This window comes from Eubalaena glacialis, chromosome 11 (assembly GCF_028564815.1).
Source record: "Eubalaena glacialis isolate mEubGla1 chromosome 11, mEubGla1.1.hap2.+ XY, whole genome shotgun sequence".
In the NCBI taxonomy this organism is placed as follows: domain Eukaryota; kingdom Metazoa; phylum Chordata; class Mammalia; order Artiodactyla; family Balaenidae; genus Eubalaena; species Eubalaena glacialis.
The window spans coordinates 115,002,074-115,023,037 of record NC_083726.1 but is presented as its reverse complement, the minus strand read 5'-3'; the positions used below and the strand labels follow the sequence as shown (position 1 = coordinate 115,023,037).

The window sequence follows — 20,964 nt, the reverse complement described above, 5'->3', positions numbered from 1 at the left end:
GAATAAAAAATGGGTTTCCCAACTCATATCTAAGCTGCTATCTTCATAGATTCTGTAAATTAGCAAACCCATAAAACCAATTCTATCACTGAGATGAAATCACACATTAGACCACACTGCAAAATGTAATAGAGGGGAAAGAGAGACTGCAATCCTCTGGCAACTTCTCTTATTTCCTCACAAGTAAGCCCTGCCAGGTATTTGTACAACAGCTTTTATTAGATTCACTGGATCATTTTCCATAATACTCCACTACATCCCAGGTAAGCAAATTTACCAGCTCTACAAGAAGGCAATTTCCCACACGCATTTATATACCTTCGCACATGACAAAATCCAATGGATGGGTAGCTTATATTTCTATAAGCCAAACATGAACAAATTTTGCTTCTCAAAATGACTGTTAACTCCCCAAAAGGAGCATATCTATCTTACATTTGACTTAATTTTCTCAGGACATTCCCCACAGTGCCTCTAACACATGCCATTTCTGGAATACCAGAAAAGATCAAATCTATCTGGAAAAGAGACTAGAATACCGATTTATCCACAGTACTCTGAATAATCATTCATAATTCATCTCTGTGTTAAAACGGGATTATCAAAAAGAAAAGTTAAACAAATAGTCCAAGACAGAGATCCCAGATTTTGAAATCAGATGCTAAATGACAGTGAAACAATTAGCAACCTCATGAAAAAGCTTATTTAAATTCAAATAATAATGGCTTTCACCATGCGACAAATCAAGGTACAACCTAAAATTATTAAAATGTTAATAGTCACGAGTGTCCAAACAGTGAGAACAAATGACAAAACAAAGATTTACAGAGAGCAAGTCTCTTTTTTAATTTCTAAACTTCAAATTCTCTTGATCCTTAAATAAATAAAATCAAAATCAAAAAATCAGAATCCTGAATAAAATCAAACTCCAAGAGCAAAAAAATACAAAAAGCCAAACATTAAACTTGGGCTTCCCTGTTGGCGCAGTGGTTGAGAATCCGCCTGCCAATGCAGGGGACACGGGTTCGAGCCCTGGTCTGGGAAGATCCCACATGCCGCGGAGCAACTAGGCCCGTGAGCCACAACTACTGAGCCTGCGCGTCTGGAGCCTGTGCCCCGCAACAAGAGAGGCCGCGACAGTGAAAGGCCCTCGCGCTGCGATGAAGAGTGGCCCCCACTCGCCGCAACTAGAGAAAGCCCTTGCACAGAAACGAAGACCCAACACAGCCAAAAATTAATTAATTAATTTAAAAAAAAAATTTGCCAAAAATGTCACCCGCTGCCTCAAAAAAAAAAACAAACATTAAACTCACTTGCCATACTATAATATTTTTTTAAATGTACTGTGATCACACAAAATTCCAATGAAAGTGGTTTAAAATAATTATTTTAAAAATAAGCTTCCAACTGAACATACAGGAATATTACAAGGCATAATAACCAAAAAGAAGTATGACAGTATCTTTATTAGATGCTGGTTAGAATAAAATTAAAAAATATAAATCATCCAAAGCCTTAGCTTTGCAATTCAACCAAGCTCACAGCTGGACTTTTATTCTTCATCAAGTAAACACACCAAAAGCCTTCCTCATTCTCAATTTAAAAAAAGAAAAAGAAAAGGCTTTTCCTGTTAAAACATATATTGTTCCATTTCTCCAACCACCAGTACTTGAAAGTTCAGTAACAAAAGGAGTACAAAACATAAAAACAGCTGGATATTTATTTTTGAAACAATCTTCTAAAAGGACTTCCTAATAATGAACCATACACATTAGGCAATTCTAAGCAAATGTGTTTTTTCATTTGATAGGATTCTAGACCAAGATCTCTGTGGTCCAATCAGATCAAACATTTAGAATGTGTCTAAATCCCCAATCTCAAACTGAAATGGGGAAATTTGTTTAATTACTGTAAATCCTATTAAACCAATCTTCTTTGTAAAATGGAAAATGTCCAACCTCTGAGGGCTATGGAGGGTGTAATGAATGCAGAGTTTAATTAGGGCCCACTGCCGGCTCACTATAATCTATTAATTAGCATTCTCAGTTCTCTGTATCTCATTGCAGTGTCTCACTTTACTTTAAAATTGCACCCTTCATTTTTTGGACCAAAGTTATACAATTTTGGGATTGTGTGGTAATTATAGTGGGTGCAGGAAGAATACACTCCTGCCAGCACTGGTGTGTAATTAGGGCAGGGGGCGGAATCTCGATAAGGCATTGTTCACCCTCCTTCAGCGCATATGGTTTTTTTGGCATCAGAGCCCTGTGGACTGTTTCACTTCCACTGGACTAAAGTGCTGAGTTCCCACCACAGTCTTTTCAGAAGATTCAAATATTTGCCTTTGAATGTAGCTTGATAATTAGAAAGGTTATTGTCACTGCTTTTTATCCACACAGCTTTTAAAGTATAGGCATAATTAGCTGCCTGAATTATTTGAAAATAAAGAAGTAAGCCAATAATTTTTTTTCCTCATTAAAATGGACTGGAAATTTCCAGGTTGCTGGATAATTAAAACCGTCTTGGTGATAGGCATATTTTCAGCACCATCAAAAAGGTACACTGAAGGCTAGCTAATTCAATGATAAATTCAATAACCTCAATTTAACATTCAACTTCTACCAAAATCTAATTTATATTTTATATATAACCAATCACAGCAAGTTGCCTTTCTTCCACCTTAAATCCTCAAATGTGAAGAATTAAAGAATTTTTTCTAAAAGGGATCCTGAAGTTAAACTTTCCTAAATGTCAAGAGAAAGAACTGCTACTCATTGTTGGTACTTAATAAATATGTACATCATCAATGTTAACTTTTTAAAATTAATTTCCGTTCTGTACTGTCAACATATTGATTTGCCTTGTGACAGGTTTTTTTTTTAAGATTGACTTTTTTAACATTTACTATGGTAAATCTTAATGCTATATCCCACACTTAAGTTACATAGCCTGAATAATTTTGATAATGGATCTTAGAGCATGTGGCAAAATTACATTCTCATAAGAAGTGAAAAAATATAATATATGCTGAAAGAAAAGAGAGGAAGAGAAAGAGAAGCTAGGGAAAAGAAACAAGCAAGAATTGTGAGCAAGCAGACATGGCAGCCAGAAAAAAATTAAAGCACAGGACCAATCTGGAAAAGGCGAAGAAATGGAGAGCACAAAATACTAAGAAAAACAGGAAGAAGGAAACTAAATGAACCAAGAAGGGAAAAACCTAAGAAAGAAAAGAGACAGAATGGCTCATTTCATTTATGTACATGAATTGTTTCATACATACAGAATACAGAAAGGCAAACATATATATATAACTAACCTGGTTTTCCTCCTGCACAACTCTATACTGTTCCTTCCAAATAGTGATTTTAGAAGCTTCATCTTTTCTCAGGGCTCGTTCTTTCTTCAGCTCTGGGCTCCAGAAGGTCTTGATGCTATTCATTGAAGAACTTAATTTGCTCTCCTTTACTTCCACATCCTTTCGCAAGAGATCATTTTCCCTTAATACTTCCTTCAGCTGTGTCTGCAGATCCATGATTGTGTTATCTCTTGCTTGACGAAGAGAGTGAGGAACGGTGGATGCCATGCTCACAGGAGGGAGGTGATGCTCTCCAAATGCTATGGTGTCACTAGCAACCCCACTGCTAGCTATATTGGGGCTACTGCCCATAGCAGTCATCCTCACACCATAAGGCAGACGTCCTCCAGAACAGCCAAGTGTCATGGTGCTTTTCGGTGTTTCTGAACCCACATTTTCATGGTCACTTAGGTACATAGGGCCAGAAGTGGCATAGGCAGCATTTAAGGACTGGATATTCTCCATTGAAAGGGTTTTCCCACTGCCACCTCCGACACTGCTTCCAGAACTCCCTCCTGTACTATTGGTTCGACGATGACCCAAGCGAGGGGAACGTGGAAGCCGAGGTGATCGCCCAGGGCTCTGGTTGCTTGGTTCCACCTTCCCAACTGAGCGAGCACTTCCATACATGGTTGCAAGATGAATTCAGGTGCCAGGAAAGGTGTAAAGCAGAAAACAAGATAACGGAACTCTGTGAGGTTTCTCTATGGCTATAAGTCTGCTGAAGGCTAATCAGAAATACCAGGTCCTCAGCTGTCCAATCTTGAAGAAATAGCTTACACCATATCTGTAATGAAAAGATCACACATTAACTCCTCCAGTAAGAAACACTTCCCCTCTCAGACACTTTTCATTGCCCCCCTTGAGCAAGACCTCCCCTTCAATCATTTATTTGCTCCTGCCCCTGTCTACAGCATAACTTATTTCTCAGTAAACATCATTGTAAAAACACTCAACATGTCTCAAAACTGAATACTGAAACCATACCAAGCAAAGGGAAAAGAAAAAGAGATAAGAGGTATAAAGATTGACAAGAAAAAGATAAAACTCAGTGTTTGAATATATGATTTTTCTATAACTGGAAAATCCAAGATCATCAGCTGACAAGTACTAGAACCAATAACAGAACTCAACAAACTGCTTAGGCACAGATCAATATATACATATCAGTACTTTTCTGTACACTATTAATAACAACTAGAAAATGCAATTTAAAAAAAATCCCATTCACAATAGCAACAAAACCATAAAGACACTTTGCTATATAAATATAACAAAAATGTGCGAGAATTTTTGGAAAAACTACAAAACACCCCTGAACAAAAGGGAAGTTATCCATGTTCACGGATGAGAAGACAAACATTGTAAAGGTGTCAGTTCTTCCCCAACTACTCCACATGCCAATGAAAATCTCTACAGGATTCCTCACATAACCCAACAAGCTGACTCCAAAATTCAAATGGAGGAGTAAAGGTACAACAATAACCAAAACAATCTGAAATAGAAGAACAAAGGAAGATGTCCCCTAAATAGCAAGACACATTATAGGTTCATGAGCCTTTATTTGCAATGCAAAAATGTTTTAAAACTCTGAAAATAAGGTTTTTTTTTTCTTTTTAACTCATTTAGTGGCAAAACCTGGCATGATTTGATATGAGGTCACTTATTGTTTATACGTATCTCACCTAGTGTGATTATTCGTACACGTCACTGGGAAAACAATGTGTATGATTACAGGATACTGCATAACGCCACTGGGCATTATGGGGAAAAAACCTGGACTCCAAAACCACATCTGACCCCTAGGATTTCTTATAAGGACTCGGAGCCTTTTAAAGCTATAGTGATTAAAACTGTACAGAAATGGCCAAGAATAGTCTCTAAATTATATATGTGAATTTAGTATATGCTAAAAGTAACATTTCAAAACAGTGAGGAAAGGACAAATCATTCTATAAATGGAGTTTGAACAACTGGTGCTCTTGGAAAAAAATAAGTTACATCCCTACTTCACACAGTACACAGAAATAAATTCTATGTACACATTAAAGATACAAATTTTAAAACTATTAAAAGTACTAGAAGAGGGACTTCCCTGGTGGCACAGTGGTTAAGAATCGGCCTGTCAATGCAGGGGACACAGGTTCGATCCCTGGTCCAGGAAGATCCCACATGCTGTGGAGCAACTAAGCCTGTGCGCCACAACTATTGAGCCTGCGGTCTAGAGCCCGCAAGCCACAACTACTGAAGCCCATGTGCCTAGAGCCCGTGCTCCGCAACAAGAGAAACCACTGCAATGAGAAGCCCGCGCACCGCAACAAAGAGTAGCCCCCGCTCGCCACAACTAGAGAAAGCCCGCGCGCAGCAAAGACGACCCAACGCAGCCAAAAATAATAAATAATTTTTTTTTAAAGTACTAGAAGAAAACTTAGGTGAATATCCTTGTGAACTTGAGTTAAGGTAGGGCTTCTTAAATAAGAAACAAAAGGCAAAAAAACAAAGAAAAATGACAAATATTCAATTATGTCAAAATGACAAAATACACCAAAAATTAAAAGAAAAACCAAACCCTTGGTGAAAAAATATCTAACGTATGTATAAAGATTTGTATACAAAATATATAAAGAATTCCTACATGAGAAATGCCAAATTTGAAACAGCAGTGGTTAGAGGGGAAGGTAATTTGCCTTCTAAGGTTGGGGGGGAAATGTTTGTGGAGGCTTTAGCTTCACTTGTAAAGCTTTAGACTCACAATACTCAAATGCTTGAATTTTTTAATAGGAAAATATGTTCATATTCTACAAGTATAGTAATTAAGACAAATTTTAAAAACACATATCATAGCTATCTACTTTCTACACTCCTCTCAAACCTAAATCAATACAGATCTAAACTAGATCTCTGTGATTTCCTAATATCATTCTACCAAAGAATTGGCTAAGGTCAAGAAACAGATTTCAACATATTAAATAATATTTTAATATGCAATTGAGAATGCAATCCAAGCAAATCACATGGTCAAAAGATTTTAAAGGGTCTAAATATTTGAACCAAACTCAAACAAGTTAAAGATCTTCAGAAATATGAATATACTGGCAGTCGCGTCTCTAGAGATCCAGTAAAGATAGACCTAAGGTAACAACAAGCAGGACAGCAAAAACACAGAGTCTGAGCCTTCCGTCTCAGAAATAGCAATAGTACACCAAGTTCAGATATTGCAATATTCTGCTAGTAATGTTAGGAAATTCCTTCCCAGGACTAACCTAGCTCAGAAAGTAAACATTCCTTTTCATGATTAATCTGGACTGTAAGGTAGGTGACATACTACTGTTCAAGTGAATTCTATTTCAAGACCAAAGAGGGATGCAAAGTTTTTTCTTTTTGTTAAGTAATCTGAATATTGCTTAAAATAAGAGAGCTATTCATTACCCAGAATCCCTTGAATGATAACAGAAGCTAACATATAGTAAGTGTTTACCATATGTCAGGCACTGTGCTAAGAATTTTATAAGATTTAATTTGATATTTATAAGCCCCCTACAACACAGGCATTGTCGTTATCTCCACTTTACAGACGAAGAAAGTGAGGCCTATAGGTGTTAAGTGACTTAGCTATTAAGTGGTAGGTGCCCTAATTCCAGAGCCCTGGAAACCCTTAACTACTATGCTTATCCACCATCATCTGCTGATGTTAACACCTCAATTGTCCACAGGATATTAAAGGCCTCCAGTTTTAAGGCAGGGTATCCTGCTAATCTAGGACTCTAAACCTAAACTTTAAGGCACACCTTAGGTTTTCCATGGCGTAATGCTTAAATAATCACATTTATCTTTCTATTAAGGAGAAAGTCTTTTTTAAAAGATGGTGGGCAAAAAGAACAAAATAAGGAAAACTAACAAAATAAAGAATAATAATTCAGAGTCTCAGGAATCATGCCATCAGAACTTTAAAGTGCCACAGTCAAGAAAAAAATTCCCAACTGTGCTTTTGTGCAAAACTCTATTTCCCTGTAGTCAGGTAACTAAGCCACACTATTAAATAGGCTAAGATCTAGCAACAAAAATCCACATCAAGTTTTCAACATTAGCGGGTGCACTCTAATGTTCAAGCCACTTTCAGACCCAAAATGGCATTTGCATGTGGAGTCTTTTGTTGCTATCAGTACTATATTCATTTCTACAACAAAAGAAGAGAATTCACCAGCTCTGTCTAAAGCCCTCATTCTGGCTTTCTAATATGAGCTTCAGGAAAGACTGGGTTTAAAAATGTTTAATTTCTTTTAAAAATCTGCCAGATCCACCACCACCAGACAATAATTCTTGCACTTTAAACAGCTAACAAAAAAGAATTCTGACCAAAAAAAAAAGTTAAGCCATATGATTCCATTTATATAAAATTCTAGAAGAACTCCATTATGACAGAAAGTACATCAGTATGTGCCTGGGGCTGGGGCTGAGGGATGCATGGATCATGAAGGGGTAGGAGGAAATTTTTGGAGTGATGAAAATGTTCACTATCTTGACTGGGGTGAGGCTTCCCAGGCGTATACAGGTCAAAACTCATCAAACTACAGACTTTAAATATGTTCAGTTTATTGTACATAAATTATACCACAAAAGTTTAAAGAAAATAATTTCACATTCCAAACTCCCCTGCCCTTGATTAATCCAAAAGAAACACCTTCACCGATTACCTACCTGGAGTCCCGACTGCTGCTGGAAAAAATCATGCAGCTGTTCAGTTTGAGCCCATAGTGTTGGCCCCAGAGTCCTACAAGTCCCTCAGTTTGCTTCCTATCCAATATTTTGTTAGCTCCCTATCTAGTATCTGTTGTGGTTACTTCAAACCTTCTCCTTCTACTTATCAGACAGAACACATGAGTCTCCTGAGTCAGAGACAAAGAACTTTATTACTCACAGCACAGCCAGCAGTATGAGCATCCTGTCACCCCCAAGTCACACAAGGTGACACAAGGGGGCCCAGACAGATGCTACGCATGCAGTGGATTTGCAGAGGAACGCTGAGTTTAGGGAATCCACCACTTTTACAGTAAGCAGTAACTAAGCCTGGTCTCCCCCAATGGGAGACGTTACCTCATCCCTCAAGGGGGCTCGCTGCAAACACAATCCTGAGAAACGGCCCAGGTTAAGAGCAGTCAGGCCCTCGCATTCAGGGCATGCAGGAAAGAAGAGACCCATGGAGGACTTACTCTCCTGACAAGTATTTGTGGTAGTTTTAAGGTACCTGAATAAATTCTTTGATACTCCTCCCTTCAAGAGGGGAAGCAAAATTCCTCTCCCTTTGAATGTGTACTAGACCTAAAGGATTTGCTTCTGATGATGTATCACTTCCAAGACTAACTCATAAAGACACCGGGGCTTCTGTCTTGGTCACTCTCTTGGATCACTCGTTGTGGGGGAGTTAGCTACCATGCTGTAAGGGTACTCGAGCTACCCTACAGAGAGCACCATGCAATGAGGAACTGAGGCCTCCTGCCAACAGCCATGTGAGATGGCTTGGAAAGGGATCCTGCCACCCCAGCCAAGCCTTCAGAACTGCAGACTCAACTGATATCTTGACTGCAACCTCATGAAATACTTTAAGCCAGACCACCCAGCTACGCTCTTCATAAAAACTGTGAGTTAATGTCTGTTTTTTCAATCCAATAAGCTTTGAGACAACTCTTTATACAACAAGAGGTAACTAACACAGCACTGTTTCCTGAAACTTTTGTTTCAAGTGTGCATATGAATACACATGTGCGTACTGGATCACAATTTAAAATGTGTTTCTTTTTATAGGTTCTAAACAATTCTCAACACCATTGCCAGAATGATCTTCTAATACAACAATTATCCAAGTAAGTCAGAATCCCTGTTACCCCCAAGTCCCACAAAGTGACACAGAGGGGTCCGAACAGAACCCTTCAGGAGGTCCAAGAGAGCAAAACTATTTTCATAATATTATGACATTATTTGCTTTTTCACTGTACATTCTCACAAATATATAGCAGTGTTTTCCAAAGGCTACATGGCATGTGGGGTTATCCCAATGACAGCTAATGGAATGTGTACTTGTGTACTCTTACGTTCTAAAAATTTCTCAGTTTTACTTTCTAATATGGTAAATAGTATAGCCTACATAAACAAAAGCTATTTAGACCTTCATAATTTATAAGAGTGTACAGGGATGCTGGACCAAAATAAAGTTTAAGACCCACTGCTCTAAAATTTAAATATGACATAATCGCACACATCTACATACTTCCTTTGATGGCATCCCAAAATGAGAATCCAAAGTCCTTGGCGCTGCATATAAAAATTTTCTTGATTTGGGCCCTGCCTACCTCTCTAGACAGGTTACTTCTTAACCACTCTCCTTTTCCATGTGCCAACCAAGGTCAAGTACCTGCAATTTCCTGAAGTACCATGCTCTCTCTTGCTTCCATGACCTTCCTCTTCCCCATCAACTGGCTAACTACTTACTACTCATTCTTCCAAACTAAGTATAATAGTCACAATCCTACACAAACCATTAAATCCCTCAGTCTAATTTAGGTGCCCCGCTGATGGAATCAGGGGCTTTTAAAATAATACACTTACTATGTTTTAATTAACTACTTCCTTAAAGGCAAAGGAATGCCTTATCTCCAAAACCTAGTACAGTGCCTAATACAAATCAAGTATGCAAAAGTGTTTGCTGACTCCACAAGTTAACCTAAATACTAGTAAAATTCATTAAGATAGTTCTTATACATTCAGAAGGTGGTAGTAATCTTGAAATTAGTTTATAGGACCTGAAACTAAATGCAATTAAGACAAATATAATGAAAGCCTTTTGAACATTTCCTTCATGTTAATAAACTTTATTTTAAAATTTTAACCAAATTCCATAAACTGACAACCTCCTTCTCTATATTTATTGCTATGTAGTTTTGTCCTCTAGTATCATGTCCTGAAAATCATAAAGAAACTTACTGAATAGTCAAGATTTCAATTTTTAAAAAATAAATTGTTGGGACTTCCCTGGTGGTCCAGTGGTAAAGAATCCGCCTTTCAATGCAGAGGACGCGGGTTTGATCCCTGGTCGGCGAACTAAGATCCCACATGCCACAGGGCAACTAATCCCACCCGCCACAACTACTGAGCTTGCCCGCCTCAACTAGAGAGCCCACGTGTCGCAAACTACAGAGCCCACACGCTCTGGAGCCCGCATGCTGCAACTAGAGAGAGAAAACCCACACACAACTAGAGAGAAGGCTGCGCACAGCAATGAAGAGCCCCCGAGCTGCAATGAAAGATCCCGCATGCCTCAACAAAGATCCTGCATGCCACAACTAAGACCAGAAGCAGCCATAAAAATAAAATAAATAAATAATAAATATTTTTTAAAATAAATAAATAAATTGTTCTTCTTGCATGAATAAGAATAGGGAATTCTGTACCCAAATCTTAATTCCAAGAAAACAGCATAAGCTCAACAAGAACAGACTAATACCCCTCATCTTCTAAGAAAATTTTTTAATTCATACACACACACACACACACACAGCAATCATGCAGAAAATATCGTGCCTATGTGTATGTATCTGTTCTCAATACTGAAAAATCTCTTGTCAAGTTAATATTATAGCAAGAGACTTATCAACTACCTAAAATGAGTTGTTTTATCCTATATTTTGAGTTTTAAAAAATACCTAAAAAACCAGCACAACATTTAAATCTCTGCAAGTCTGCTCAGATTTAAGTTTTTAAAAAAGTTCCTAAAATCTAATTCCGATAAGAACATTACCAGAAATCTGGTTTATCTTAAATTTGGTGTTTATTAACAACATAGTTCCACCATCAATTCCTACTTCCATATTCCCATAAAAAATTTACAATTTTTAGAGCTCTTCAAGTTCACCAAAGAAGTATTCTTAACTCTAAAACAGCATGAAAGCCTTAAAATACTGGGGCTCCCTATCAAGAGAAGGCACAATTGTTTCTCAGAAAAGAAAGTCAAGAAAACTAAAAAGAATTCAGTTCTGGTGACATACACCTATAAGCAAAGATTTTTTTCTAAGATATACAAGACAGTCAACATTCAAAAAGATAGGTTAATTTTTAAAACAATGAAGTCACTTTTTTCAAACTTACCCAAATGAAGTGGAATGGCAAAAGTTAAAAATACAATTCCAAATCATGAAGCAACAGTGCTCAGGATACATGGACATGGTAGTTTTTATATTTTCCTCCTTAATTAACACTGCTGCCCTCTGTATTAAAGCATATTAGTAACGCTCTGCTCAAGTATGAAACCAAAAATGTAACCTGAAATCTTTTCTACAGGGTAAGTGTAAAAATGTGCAAAACAAAATGCAATGCATAGACCTTAAATATTTACATTTCACCCTAAGAAGTCCCCTGTGAAGTAATTCTTATTGTGCTCCTGAGGCTTAGTTGTGTAGCAACTAGAAGGGAAGGCTTGGGCTGGTTCAGCTCCACTACTTAAACATTGTAGCTTTCAACAAATTAATAAATCTCACAGAGCCTCAGTATCATCTATGAAATGGGCATATCATCTTCCTCAAAGGATAGCTAAAAAGATCAAATCAGTGAGTGAGTATAAAATATCTGGTTCCTGGTAGGTTTTCAATAAATGTTAGTCATTGCATGTCTAGGAATTTATCTTACACATATTTTCACACAAGTGGGAAAACTGAGTAAAAATAAACTGCAGACTTCTTTGACATAACAAGACTCTGGTAATAGTCTATATAATTACGGGAATACTGTGCAGCTATTAAAAAGAATAAGGTTAAGTTTGCAAGTAGTGATAAGAAAAGAGATACAAGATATACAAGATACATTTTTTTTAACATCTTTATTGGAGTATAATTGCTTTACAATGTTGTGTTAGTTCCTGCTGTATAACAAGGTGAATTAGCTATATGTATACATATATCCCCATATCCCCTCCCTCTTGTGTCTCCCTCCCACCCTCCCTAATCCACCCCTCTAGGTGGTTGCAAAGCACCAAGTTGATCTCCCTGTGCTATGCAGCTGCTTCCCACTAGCCATCCATTTTACATTTGGTAGTGTATATATGTCAACGTTACTCTCTCACTTCGTCCCAGCTTACCCTTCCCCCTCCCCATGTCCTCAAGTCCATTCTCTACGTCAGTGTCTTTATTCCTGTCCTGCCCCTAGGGTCATCAGAACCTTTTTTTTTTTTTTTAGATTCCATATATATATGTTAGCATACGGTATTTGTTTTTTTCTTTCTGACTTACTTCACTCTGTATGACAGACTCTAGGTCCATCCACCTCACTACAAATAACTCAATTTTGTTTCTTTTTATGGCTAATATTCCATTGTATATATGGGCCACATCTTCTTGATCCATTCATCTGTCGATGGACACTTAGGTTGCTTCCATATCCTGGCTATTGTAAATAGTGCTGCAATGAACATTGTGGTACATGACTCTTTTTGAATTATGGTTTTCTCAGGGTATATGCCCAGTAGTGGGATTGCTGGGTCATATGGTAGTTCTATTTTTAGTTTTTTAAGGAACCTCCATACTGTTCTCCATAGTGGCTGTATCACTTTACATTCCCACCAACAGTGCAAGAGGGTTCCCTTTTCTCCACACCCTCTCCAGCATTTACTGTTTGTAGATTTTTTGATGATGGCCATTCTGACTGGTGTGAGGTGAAACCTCATTGTGGTTTTGATTTGCACTTCTCTAATGATTAGTGATGTTGAGCATCCTTTCATGTATTTGTTGGCAATCTGTATATCTTCTTTGGAGAAATGTCTGTTTAGGTCTTCTGCCCATTTTTGGATTAGGTTGTTTTTTTGATATTGAGTTGCATGAGCTGCTTGTATATTTTGGAGATTAATCCCTTGTCAGTTGCTTCGTTTGCAAATATTTTCTCCCATTCTGAGGGTTGCCTTTTCATCTTTTTTATCGTTTCCTTTGCTGTGCAAAAGCTTTTAAGTTTCATTAGGTCCCATTTGTTTATTTTTCTTTTTATTTCCATTTCTCTAGGAGGTAGGTCAAAAAGGATCTTGCTGTGATTTATGTCATAGAGTGTTCTGCCTATGTTTTCCTCTAAGAGTTTTAAAATGTCTGGCCTTACATTTAGGTCTTTAATCCATTTTGAGTTTATTTTTGTGTATCGTGTTAGGGAGTGTTCTAACTTCATTCTCTATGTAGCTGTCCAGTTTTCCCAGCACCACTTATTGAAGAGGCTGTCTCTCCTCCATTGTATATTCTTGCCTCCTTTATCAAAGATAAGGTGACCATATGTGCGTGGGTTTATCTCTGGGCTTTCTATCCTGTTCCACTGATTTATACTTCTGTTTCTGTGCCAGTACCATACATTTTTAAATTTATAAAAAGGATACAAGAATTCGTGGGGAAAAATGGGTTTTCACATTTTTCTTTTCTGCACTGATTGAGGTTTTAACATGAATATGAATTACTTTTATAATTTAAAAAGTAATTATAGACCCATACATATATAGACAACTCATTTGTGACAGAAGTGCAGAGGCGATACAGTGGAGAAAGTGAGGCAGTGGGGCTCCCACGAAAGGAGACCTGAACGCACACCTCCACGGCTGCCGCAGTCCACCCCCGACCCTGCAGTCACTTCTGCACACAGGGACGGGAAGCAGCTTCTCCAGGATTCTGATGGGCCTCTGTTCTTGAGGGGATCAGAGAAGAGGAAGGTTACTGGAAGAAACCAGAGCTGCCGCTGGTCTCAGGAGCACAAATGGTCTCATCTCTCCCTCCTCCACTACCCTAAACGGCACCCAGCCTCAGTTTTCACCCAGCAAGGCTTAGTGGCTTATCTGATGGCAACCCAAACACTCCTTCCTAATAGGCCCTCGGCAACCATGTCTTTCTCAGGCCAGGGCTGCTGCACATGTCCGTTCACAGTTAAGATGGGGCAAGGGGGTACCAAAAGGTGTCCAGCTGAATCACCTCGGTTCTACTACATGCATCATCCCTGCCCCCATTATGGTCACAATAGTGAAAAGTTACGATCTAAATGTCCAACAATGGGGCACTGGCTGTGTAAGTTAAGGCACAACTATAAAATGGGTTACTATCTATAATGAGTTGAATAGCATCCCCCCAAAATTCACGTCCACTAGAAACCCCAGAATGTAACCTTATTTGGAAATCAAGTCTTTGCAGATGTAACCAAGTTAAGATGAGTTTATACTGGATTATGTTAGGTTCTAAATCCAACTGGTGTCTTTCTATGAGGAAAGAGAGAGATTCAGTCACAGAGATGCACAATAAGAAGACCATGCAAGAAGGGAGGCTGAGATTGGAGTGATGCAGTTACAAGCTAAGGAACACCAAGGATTGCCAGGAGCCACCAGAAGCCAGGAAGAGGCAACGAGGGATCCTCTTTAGAGGCTTGAGAGGGAGCTAGGCGCTGCCTACACTGATTTTGGACTTCTAGCCTCCAGAATTATAAGAGAATAAATGTCTATTGTTTTATGCCACCAAGTTTGTGGTAATTTGTCACAGGAGACCTAGAAAATACACCATGTCATTACAAATGATGATGTGGCTCTATACTTAACAACAGAGAAAAGTATTTGTGATCTATTGTCAAACCAAGCAGAAAAAAGAAAAAGTTATACACACAGATTCCACCTGAGTTTGTTTTTTTAACGTTACAGCAGGATACACGGTTCTGGGTAGTAAGATTTGGGGGTGATGATCTCACTTCCTCTCCAAGCCATAAATTTTTTTTCTATGAAGACATACTATTTTCATAATCAGGACAAAACAATAAACCAATTTTGGGAAGGGTAGTGTAAAGATATCCAACAGAAGTGGTATAGATAAGGCTCTAGGTACTAAAAACTCCCACTACCACTTCTAGAATAAAGCCAGAATGGTTTCCTTATAGCCAAATTCAATGGATTCTCTTCACTTCTACTGCATTTGATGCTACTGAACACTTCTTTTTATTTTTTTAATAAATTTATTTGTTTGTTCATTTATTTATTTTTGGCTGCGTTGGGTCTTCGTTCGTATGCAGGCTTTCTCTAGTTGCGGTGAGCAGGGGCCACTCTTCACCACGGTGCCCGGGCTTCTCCCTGTGGTGGCCTCTCCCAGTGCGGAGCACGAGCTCCAGGTGCTCGGGCTTCAGTAGTTGTGGCACGTGGGCTCAGCAGCTGTGGCTCGCGGGCTCTAGAGCGCAGGCTCAGCAGTTGTGGCGCACGGGCCTAGTTGCTCCGCGGCATGTGGGATCCTCCCGGACCAGGGCTCAAACCCGTGTCCCCTGCAATGGCAGGTGGATTCTCAACCACTGCGCCACCAGGAAGTCCCGCTACTGAACACTTCTATCCTGAAACTCTTACCTGGGTCTAATACTCTTCTGCTACTCCTACTATCTCTCCAAGACAATTCTTTTCTACTACATTTTATTGGCTCCTCTTCCTCCGCCTACCTTTAAAACACTAGTATATGCATATGGTATCACTTATATGTGGAATCTAAAATAAGACACAAATGAACCTATATATGAAACAAACAGAATCATGGACATAGAGTACACACTGGTGGTTGCCAAGGTGGAGGGGGTTGGGGGAGGGATGGAATGGGAGGTTGGTATTAGCAGATGTAGGCTTTTATATATGGAATGAATAAACAACAAGGTCCTACTGTATAGCACAGAGAACTGTATTCTATATCCTATGATAAACCATAATGGAAATTAACAAAACAATGTAAATCAACTATACTTCAATTTTAAAAAATATGGATAAAACACTGGTGTATGCCTTAGAGCGCTGTCCTCAAACATGTTCCTGGGCAATCTCATCCACAGCCACTGTTTCAACTAGTTTCAATTATTACCTATTTTAAGTAGGTACTTATTTTAATTTAGGTTATCTCAATATTCCCAACTCTGGCTTCTCCCTTGGGCTGCAGACTTACATGATCAACTACTTACTGTACATATCTGCCAAGATTTCCCATAGGCAACTCAACAGCTCTAACTGAACATATATTTTCCCTAAATATGCTCCTCTCCTCCTATGTTCCCTATTTTGATAGAATTCATTTTGACTCCCCCTTTTCACTCCTCTATTCAGCTTCTCATTAACTAATCAATCACTGTGCACCATCAAGCTTATCTTTCTAATATATTTCCTTTCTATCTCTACTGACTCATCCTGTGTGGCCAGTACTATCACAAAAATCTCCGAAAACAGTCTCCTTGCCTATACAGTCTTGCCTCTTTCCAATCTACTGATGATCCTTAATTTTATTTTCTCAACCCAACATATTTAAGGGATATGACACATTATCATCATCAGTAACAGCAGTTCATTTTGATAGACATTCTCAAATTGAGGGTGGGGGAACATGAGGTCAGAGGGTTATTTTTCATTTGATAAGCGCTCCATATTCTAATATCCTACTCTGGACGTGTCACATAAATACAACATGAGGCCTTTTGTGTCTGGTTTCTTTCATTTAGCGTAATGTTTTCATGGTTCCTTTATTTTGTAGCCTGTATCAGTACTTCATTCCGTTTTATGCTGAATAGTATTTCACTGTATGAATATTCTACATTTTGCTTATCCATTCATCAGCTGATGGACATTTGGGTTGTTGATATTATGAATAATCCTACTACAGACATTCGTGTACAAGTTTCTGTGTGGACAAAAGTCTGCAACTCTCTTGGGTATACACCTAAGAGTGGAATTGTTTGGGCAATATAAAAGCTCTGTTTAGGGAATTCCCTTGTGGTCTAGTGCTTAGGATTTGACACTTTGACTGTCCTGGCCCGGGTTCAATCCCTGGTTGGGGAACTGAGATCCTGCAAGCCACAAGGCGCGGCCAAAAAAAAACAAAAACAAAAACTCTGTTTTAACTTTTTAAGAAATGTCAAACTGTTCTCCAAAGCATCTGCAACATTTCACATTCTTAGCAGCAACCTATGAGGGGCCCAATTTCTCCACATCCTCACCAATACTTGTTACTGTACGTCTTTTTTATTACAGTCATCCTAGTGAATATGAAGTGTTATTTTATTGTGGTCTTGATGTTATGACTTTTCATTTAAATAATAATCTTAAAAAAATCACAAGCATATTTGGAGTCATTTGGTGTACTTTTTGGTACACGTTTTGGTATTATGTGTTATTAACGTATTTAACCTATGACATTAAACGTTACTATTAAATGAGTGATACATGCATGTAGAAATAAAAATTCAAACAATAAAAAGTAAAAGTCTCTCCCCACTGAGTTCTCCTCATTACAGATAACTACTTTTAACCATTCTGCTTTTAATTCTAGTGGTTACCTCCATAACTCTAAATTATTTAACTCCTAATCACTAAATTTAATCTCCATAACTCTAAATTATTTCTTCATAACATTTATTACCATATAATATGCAATTTATTTCACTTCTCTGTTTACTGTCAGTCTCCTTCACTAGAGTGAAAGCTCCGTGAGGACAGTGACTGTTCCCTTTTCTGTTCCCTGCTGCACCGCAGCACCTAGAATGGGGCCTGGCACATAAAAGGTAGCCAATAAATTTATATTAAATTAAGGAATAAGTATCTACTTCTTGATTTATCTAAATCTTTAAATACATTTTCTTGAGTCTCTCCCTATAAAAGGTGAAGAATTTTGTTCATAACCCTTTTTTCCCAATTTTTGTTGAATTATAGTTTACTTTTAGTTTTCTAATGGTTATCTTTATAATTTTAACTAATATACCTTAACTTTCCTCCATAAAATGTAAACTCTTAACCTCCCACCACCATCTCAGTATATGATGAGGAAAAGAGAGTTCCAGTACACCCAGCTACCTCACATTAATGACCTACACCGCTACTTTTACATTGTATAGGTATGCGACATTTATTCTCTGATCTGTAACTGTCTTTTCTTTGTCTACAAATCAATTCTGAAGACAGAAAGCCAATAAATAGTTTACAATATGACGATAACGTAAACAACACTCACTGCAGAACCAGGTAGTAATTGGAACTACAGAGAACACACAATTCCATTTGTTCCCTTCCGAGGATTTACTACAATTTACAATTACCCTCTTTACATGTTGTCTGTATTTCTTATTACACCATACTCTATGAAAATAGGATTTTTATACACACACGCCCCCTTGTTCATTACTGTATCATGCACAGCCCTTACTACTATACCTGGCACACAGTATGCATTCAATAAGTACATGTTTGTAAATAGATGGATAGATTTGTGGAAGGAAGGGGAGGGGAGAAAAGAGGGAAGGTCAGATCATCAAGGATATCAAAGCCAATCTACTTTAGACATTATCTTTATACAACATCCATCCTCCAGCATCAACCTGAGACAGAGTTAAAGTGGAAGGAAATGAATCTACATACCCCATGAGATCTATCAGTCAAGCAAATGTCAACTAAACATTAAGTTAGAATTTTTTAAAAAGTGGTATTCTGTTTCTGTAATTATAAAATTTTTAAAATTTTTATTGCTTTTAATAACTCATTTCTCCTATTTTTAAAACCCTTCTATACATGGGGGCAGGAAGGGGGGGGGATTTTGAGTTTTTCTCCCTTAGTTATCCAGTAGAGTTCCTTCTGAAAAACTTCAATCTTAACTGCTAGAAGAAAAGTGCTTTTTCTATCCCTTAACCAGAATATACAGATGGCCATAAAGAAGCAGTAATAGTGAGAATAATCCACTTCAATGCCTCAAAAGGAACTAGGGAAATAAATGCTGCTGAGACAAAACAGAAAAACATGGAAGGTGGAAGAGGTATAACTGCAGAGGTCAATTCTTTGTGATCTAAGGTTTTTCTTGACACTTTAAATCCTACTACTCATATTCATTACTGTATCACCATGAGTTCTTAAAACAGCAACAACAAAACTGGGTTCAGACCTGGCCACTTCTATATACTCACACCACAAAGCCTGTCATCTAGGTCAGGAAAACCATAAACGGAAGAATACTAGAAAATTCCAGGATCATTTTTCCCTACAAGAAAAGCACTGGTTCAAAAATCTATGTACTGCGAGAGAACACCCGCTTCCGCCCCCAGGCCGGTCCCACCCCACAGACACCCATATATACCCACTTAGAATCCTGGAGTATACCCAGGGGCCTAAAATTTTAAAAAACTTCCACACAATGACTGCATGTTAGCCTTTCACTCTCACTCTTCCCACAAATAGCTACAAGCATAACATGCAACTCTCACTCTTTCCTCACAGATTAGAAGGATAATAACAGGTCTCTACAACCTGAGTCTCCAAAGGAGCACCAAATATTCATAAATCAAAGGAAAGCAGAAAATCCTTTAATAGCAACATAGTAACCTACTTCAAATTAATTACAACTGGAAAGGCCGACACAGATGTGCTATCAGATAATTTATAAGGTGAACTAGAAAATACAAAACGTCACCCATTAGCTGTTTAAAGCTTTCTATATGAAATTCTGACATAAATCTCAAAATTACTAGTCCAACCTGCTGTGATGGGTTATACTAGTACTAATTAGCATCGATTATCAGAAAATGAGTTGAATATTTTAAAATGCTGTATTTCAACATTTTTTTTATTGAAGTATAGTTGATTTACAATATTGTGTTAGTTTCAGGTGTACAGCACAGTGATTCAGTTTATATATACATACATATATACATATTCTTTTTCAGATTCTTTTCCTGTATAGGTTATTACAAAATACTGAGTTGAGTTCCCTATGCTATACAGCAGGTCCTTGTTGGTTATCTATTTTATATACAGTAGTGTGCATATGTTAATCCCAAACTCCTAATTTATTCCTCCCCCCCAACATTTTTTAAGATTCTGTTCATTTTGTTAAAGGGTTAAATATGTCACTAGGGACAAGAAATGTGCTGCTATCTTAAGTCCTCTAGGAAAAGATTAACAATAGACCAAAATTTTTAAATCCAATTCAAGTACAATTTTGCAGAATCTATCAAATTTTAAATGTGTATGCCCTCTGACCTAGAAGTTTCACTTTTAAAATTATTCTCTGTGAGACATATTTCACAAGTTTAAAGATATATGTACAATGATGTTCAATTATTGTATTATTTTGTACCAGCAAAAAAGAGAGAACTTAAATTTCCACCAACAAGAGACTGGTTAGATAAATTATCATCTCTCCACACTATAAAATAGAATACAGCTGTGAACAAACATTTTAAGTAAATCTCTATATCTGACAATCTCTATAAAGACATCTATGACGTACTGTGAAGTGGGAAAAAAAAGCAAGTTACAGAAGAACTGTATAATACAATCCCATCAGTAGACAAAAGTATAGACATGTATGTTGGCAAACACACAGAAATGATTTGGATAGCAAGAAGCTATTTCTGAAAGGTCAGATAGAGCTACTTTTTCCCTTGTATATATAGGTACTTCTTTTTTTTTTTTTTTTAAAGCGAGTGATTTTTGTAAATTTATTTATTTTTATTTATTTATTTTTGGCTGTGTTGGGTCTTCGTTTCTGCGCGAGGGCTTTCTCCAGTTGCGGCAAGCGTGGGCCACTCTTCGTCGCGGTGCACGTGCCTTTCACTGCCAC

At 37.8% G+C, this 20,964-nt stretch overlaps 1 protein-coding gene across 10 annotated transcripts in view; it reads right to left on the bottom strand.

The window, feature by feature from the left end:
- Positions 1-20,964, bottom strand: part of ERC1 (ELKS/RAB6-interacting/CAST family member 1) — a 421,649-nt gene that overhangs the window by 381,375 nt on the left and 19,310 nt on the right. For 9 of the 10 annotated variants that reach the window (XM_061206048.1, XM_061206051.1, XM_061206053.1 and 6 more), the window contains exon 2: positions 3,317-4,142. In XM_061206048.1, coding sequence (XP_061062031.1) covers positions 3,317-3,985 — 669 coding nt within the window. In that variant the 5' untranslated portion in view covers positions 3,986-4,142. Of the gene's footprint in view, positions 1-3,316; positions 4,143-20,964 lie in introns of those variants that run through there. The other variant, XM_061206054.1, reaches the window with a different exon arrangement.